Here is a 6,133-nt window from a genome sequence, read left to right as displayed (position 1 = left end):
TAAGGTTCTAATACCGTAGGTTTACGGTACCTTCTCTGTGTCCGGATGCACAAATCCTGGCTACTGCATTCCAATTACCTGCAGTTCCCACACAGTAACATGCTATAAAATTTGCAGCCCAGAGTGATCCCCTCCATCAGGCACCCTGAGCACACAGGCTTTCCCACCTAGGTGTGTGTGCGTGCACTCTGTGACGTGTGCACAGGGACCAAACCACCCAGTGTTGCACTCCTCGATCCCCGTGCCTAAGCGACTCGTGACTGTGTTTAATGATGTACAGCCTCCGCAAACTAAACGTTCAATCTGGGAACAGGAGAAAATTTGGTGGAGATTCCACAGTCTCCCCTCTTGCCCCTCACCCCAGCCCTTTACTTTTAAGGCTGGAATGCCATGCACAACCAAAGTGGCAGCAATCCCTTACTGCCTGCCTGCTGACGTCAGGGCCTCACTCGTCACCTTGTTTAATCCCCAGGTGCTCCTGCAGACCAGCAGTAGGGGAGGAATGCCACGCCCATTACACACGTGGAATCGGAGCTTGGTCGATTCAGGCGACAGCACCAAGAACAAGAACATCACTGACGCTGCTGATGCCGCCCTTGTGAGGGTCGCTGGGCGGAGGCTGGAGACTCGAGACTTGGACCCAGGTCTTCTTCCTGGGGTACTTGCTCCCTGCCATTGTCTCTTGCTCCATAATCTCAATGCCGGGGACAGGTGGAGACGTTACCAGCAAGGGGACACTGTCCCAGAGACACCTGAGCCATCCCACAGAACCATGCAGTTCTCAGAAGCCCTGCACGTGGCCAGCTGGGGAGATTCTGTGAGCTGCCGCTTCCGGTTTCTCTATAGGTAACCGGATTCAGGGAGGCATCCACCTGGGAGAAGAGAATCTCGTTAACTGTGGCTGGATCAGCAGCAGAGGCAGCCACGGCTGTGCCCAGGGCAAGGCCCCACAGCCGGGCCTAACTGTCCAGGGCTTTCGGCCTTGGGGCTCAGTCCTCACAGGAGGGGCTGCCCCAGCCTCTGGGCCTGGTTCCTCGAGGGTCCCAGCGGCAATGAGCCCCAGCCCCACCTGCAGCCCACAGCTCTGTGCTCACCCTTCCTGACGCTTCCTCCCGGCCCGACTCACACTCCCCACCCCACACTCCCACCTCGGTAGACCACCCCCCAAAGAATACTTCCAAGGCCTGGTCCCAGGCTCTGCTTTATGGAGACCCCCAGAAGTCACCACGTGAGGCCTGTGCAGCGGAGCCCCCAGTGATGGTTAATTTTATATGTCAACTGACTGGGCCGCGGGATGCCTGCTAGCTGGTTAAGTGTGTTTCTGGCTGCGTCTGTGAGGGTGCTGACGGGTCAGCATTGGATTTGGTGGACCCAGGAAAGCCAACCCTCTGCCCAGCACCGGTGGGATCATCCGACCGATCGAGGGCCCAGACAGAGCCAAAAGGTGGAGTGGGGGGTCAGCCTTCCCTCGGCTGGCCTGCTGAGCTGCAGCCGTGAAGGCACCAGAACGGAAAACTATGTTAATACACAGGTAATTTTTCTCTTAAAGTTTTGTAGAGATGGGTTTTGTTATGGGTTTGCCAAGTGGATCTTGAACTTCTGGCCTCGAGTGATCCTCCCGCCTCTGCCTTCCAAGTAGCCGAGACTACAGGTGCGCGCCAGTGCACCCAGCTACTTCGGTGAATTTGATTTGCACGTTGTATGTAAGAGTTTTGCATCCTATGGTCATGAGGCTGGCATCTGTTTTGTTTTTTTTGTGCTGTCCTTCTAAGTTTGGACATCAGGGTCGTGCTCAAGTCGTAGTTGAAAGTTTCCATGGTTTTCTATGTTGTAGAAGATCTTTAAGGAATCCGGAGGCACTGTCTTTTTTAGGGGAGCTGAGTATTTTAATACTGCCTCAGTTTGTTTCATGGTTATTGGTCTATTCAGGTTGTCTAACTTTTTTTTTTCTGAGACAGAGTCTCACTCTGTTGCCCAGACTGGAGTGCAGTGGTGTGATCTTGGCTCACTACAAGTTCTGCCTCCTGGATTCACGCCATTCTCCTGCCGCAGCCTCCCGAGTAGCTGGGACTTCAGGCACCTGCCACCATGCCCAGCTAATTTTTTTGTGTTTTTACTAGAGACGGGGTTTCACCATGTTAGCCAGGATGGTCTCGAACTCCTGACAACATGATCTGCCCACCTTCGCCTCCCAAAGTGCTGGGATTACAGGCGTGAGCCACTGCGCCGGGCCAACATCTTTTTTTTTTTTTTTTTTCAGAGGCAGGGTCTTACTCTATCACCTAGGCTGAGTGTAGTGGCAGGATCATCGCTCACTCTGATCTTGAACTCCCAGGCTCAAGCAATCCTCCTGCTTCAGCCTCCTGAGTAGCAGGGTCTACAGGTGTGTACCAGCACGCCTGATTAATTTTTTTTTATTTTTTATTTTTTTATTTTTATTTTTATTTTTTTTTGAGACGGAGTCTTGCTCTGTCCCCCAGGCTGGAGTGCAGTGGCCGGATCTCCGCTCACTGCAAGCTCCACCTCCCGGGTTCACGCCATTCTCCTGCCTCAGCCTCCCCAGTAGCTGGGACTACAGGCGCCCGCCACCTCGCCCGGCTAGTTTTTTGTATTTTTTAGTAGAGACGGGGTTTCACCGCATTAGCCAGGATGGTCTCGATCTCCTGACCTCGTGATTCGCCCGTCTCGGCCTCCCAAAGTGCTGGGATTACAGGCTTGAGCCACCGCGCCCGGCCTAATTTTTTTTTTTAGAGATAGGGCCTCACTCTGTTGCCCAGGCTGGTCTTGAACTCCTGGGCTCAAGTGATCCTCCTGCCTTGCTGGGATTACAGGTGCAGCGATCCCACTGCACCCAGTCTCACCTTTTACAATTCCTACTGCTTTTTCCCTTTTTTCTTTTTCAGACTTGGGAACTTTTCTATTTTATTCACTTTTCACAGGAGCAGAGTCGGATCTACTGATGGAGTCTCTTTTTTCTGTTTTATTACTGTGGTAGGTGACTGTGTGATGGCTGTCAGGGAATCTCGTCTCCTGGTCCCCTCCCATGCTGGTTGGCTGGCTGTGTGCCTCACTTTGACCAACAGAATGTGGTGGAAGTGACTTTCCTGGGCTCCAAGAGGCCTTGTGTCTCTGCTCTCCCCTCCGGTAATGCTGCTGGGTAGAGAAGCCCAGGCTCTCCTGCTGGAGATGGGGGCCCAGCCACGGCTGGCACTACATACACACCAGACATGTGGCCGAGGTCATCTCGGACTGTCCAGATCTCTGCTCCGCACCCCATGAGGACAGAGGCCCTGCGATCTTTGCTGCTAGGACTGGAAGCAACTGGCAAAGTAGAGGCTGTACCAGGAGCTGCATCCTGGGTGCCAGGGGCTGCGCGGCTCTGCCCCTGCAACGCGCTGCCTTGGAGCCTTGCGTGACTGGCATCACCACCTGACTGAGTGCGTGACAATCCACTTCCTCTCCAAGCCCCACCTGGCTGTGGCGGCAGCTGTGAAGGGGGTTCGTGGACCGTGGGGTGTGTGTGCTGCAGCTGCCATGACAGACGCCACAGCTGGGCGGCTCACACAGACGCTGGCAACCTCTCAGCCCTGAAAATGGCAAATCTGAGGTCCCGGTTCACACAGACGCTGGCGACCTCTCAGCCCTGAAAACGGCAAGTCTGAGGTCCTGGAGCAGCAGGGCCGGTTCTTCCTGAGGCCTCTCTTCTTGGTGTGTAGACGGCATCTCCTCCCCCGGTCCTCACGTGGTCTGTGTCCTCATCTGCTCTTACAAGGACATCAGTCAGACGGGGCCAGGGACCAGCCTAGTGACCTACTTTAACATAATCACCTCTGTAGACAGCCTGTCTCCAAACACAGTCCCGCTGAGGTCCTGGGGCTTCAGATCTCAACACTGGAATTCAGGGAGACACGATTCTGCTCAGAACTTGGGCACTGCATGTCATGCAAGCCTTGACTGGCACCTTGACCTCCACAGCTCTGGGGATGTGGTAGGCTCTCTAGTTCCCTCTTTCTGGGACAGGAGTGGGGACAGGGGTGGGGTGGGGGCTACAGCTGCCCGGGGTCTCATTTGGTCCTTCTTGCAACGGCAGCTTCCATCTGAGGCCAGGGAAAGAGTGGAGACTCTGCCAGTTGCTAAATATGTGTGTTCCCGCTGGGCCCACTGTACGGTCGACTCAGGGGAGGCTCCACTCCAACCAGGGACCTTGCTGGCTGGCCAGGCCCTGCAGAGCCAGCACCTAATAACCCTGGAGGGTGCTGCCCTTTCCTGGAACTCCATGACCCTTGAAAATGGCCATGGGGCCTTGGAAGGAGCAGGGACTGTTCTGGGGCCCACACCCATGGGAGGCTCCCCGCTCACAGTCCCACGCACCTGGGGAAGACGCTTAGGAGGCCCCACTGTGGTGATTCCAGTTGGGTTTTTGCCCAACAGACCTAGAGTTTTCCTGCCTGTAGATGTCAGGCAATAGCTTGGTAGCTGTGCCTCTATGTCCTTGTGATGCATTTGCCACCACCACCATCGCTGCGGCTCAGGCAGCTCTGAGTTCCTCTCCCTCCATGGCTTGCAGCGATGCCCACTCCCACTGTCTCTCACGTTCAGTGCTGACACCTGGCATCCAGCATGCCGCGTTCCAGTTGTACCCCCTGAGATCTGGGAGCCTGTCTCCCTTGCAACGTCTTGGGCCTCAGAAGTCCCACGGGGGGGGCTGTGTGCCTTCCCACGCCTTAATGACCTGGTGCAGGGAGTGTCCGGATGAGGCTGGGAGAGAGCAGGCAGGCTGCACACAAACCGCCCCCGTGCCTATCTCCGTGAGCCTTCTGCCTCACCCTCTGCGGCAGCGACTCCACCGTGGCTGCAAGCTGGAATCACCGAGGAGTGTTCATACCTGCACCAACGCACTGATTTCACGGGCCTGGGGCCTTGGTGGGCCTGGCACAAGTGTTTCTTGTTACTCTCCAGGTGACTCCAATGTCTAGCCAGGACTGACAACCCTGCTCCAGAGGCTCCTTGAAGGCACCCCCTCCAGCAGCAGTGCTGGCAGCACCTGGAGTACATAGTGTCCATCCCCACCCAGGGCCGGCTGGGTCAGAAGCTGTGTGTCAGCAGGATTCCTAAAGAATTCACACATAATTCGCGTCTTACACTCACAGCATGGGAACCCTTTGGAGGGCTCACCAGGAAACAGGTCCCTGAGGCTCTGATTTGGCACGCCTGGGAAGGGGCCCAAGAATCCACATTTGGAACCGGTCCCCGAGTGATGTAGGTGATGCTGGTACAGCAGCCACGCACGAGGATGCCAGGAAGGCTGTCGTGTCAAGCTCATTGGCCACAGTGCAGCCCAAGAGTCTATCAGCCAGACGAGGCACCGATTTCCAAGTGCCTGATGCAACACAGTAAAATCCCTGCGTCCCGCCAGTGCCTCCGGCCCGATCCAGCCTTACTTTACCTACCAGGCTTGGAATCTCGATAGATTTCTCCAACCCTGGCCTGAACACCTCGGTGAGGGCTTGCAATCCTGCAGCATTCCGTGTTGGGATCTGACCTTGTTTGGGGTCAGGAAGCAGTGGGAGGTGGGGGCTCATCATGAGGAAAATGGGCCCTGTGTCATCAGGGACCAGCTCATCAGGGACTCACACTGATGTCAGCGTGGAGGTCTCTCTATGCACCGAAAGGCATCTTCTCTTCCCTGATGTCGGCGTAGAGGTCTCTCTATGCACCGAAAGGCATCTTCTCCCCACTAATGTTGGCTGGGAGGTCTCTCTGTGCACAGAAAGGCGTATTCCCCCCATTGAGGTCGTCATGGAGGTCTCTCCGTGCACAGAAAGGCGTCTTCTCTTCCTGACGTCGGCGTGGGGGTCTCTCTCTGCATGGAAAGGCGTCTTCTCTCCAGTGCATTGTCGCTGCACCTTTGTCAAAAATCAACAGGCCATTTGTGTATACGTCCACCTCTGATCTGTCAGTGTGTTCAGTGATAGTGATCTGTGTGCCTGTCACTTCTCATATGATGACTGTGGCTTTATGTTAAGACTTCAAGGCCGTGCGCGGTGGCTCAAGCCTGTAATCCCAGCACTTTGGGAGGCCGAGACGGGTGGATCACGAGGTCAGGAGATCGAGACCATCCTGGTCTACATGG

The 6,133-nt window shown here is 55.6% G+C and overlaps 1 protein-coding gene across 1 annotated transcript in view; it reads left to right on the top strand.

Moving 5' to 3' along the window:
* Positions 1-6,133, top strand: part of SUMO3 (small ubiquitin-like modifier 3) — a 33,496-nt gene that overhangs the window by 2,266 nt on the left and 25,097 nt on the right. Inside the window, exons 2-3 of the mRNA XM_011954234.1 lie at positions 473-598; positions 3,367-3,509. Coding sequence (XP_011809624.1) covers positions 473-598; positions 3,367-3,509 — 269 coding nt within the window. The remainder of the gene's footprint in view (positions 1-472; positions 599-3,366; positions 3,510-6,133) is intronic.

The sequence above is a fragment of the Colobus angolensis genome, unplaced genomic scaffold (genome assembly GCF_000951035.1).
Source record: "Colobus angolensis palliatus isolate OR3802 unplaced genomic scaffold, Cang.pa_1.0 Scaffold38, whole genome shotgun sequence".
Taxonomy (NCBI): Eukaryota; Metazoa; Chordata; class Mammalia; order Primates; family Cercopithecidae; genus Colobus; species Colobus angolensis.
The sequence above is the reverse complement of the archived record's forward strand: the minus strand, read 5'-3'. Positions and strand labels throughout refer to the sequence as shown.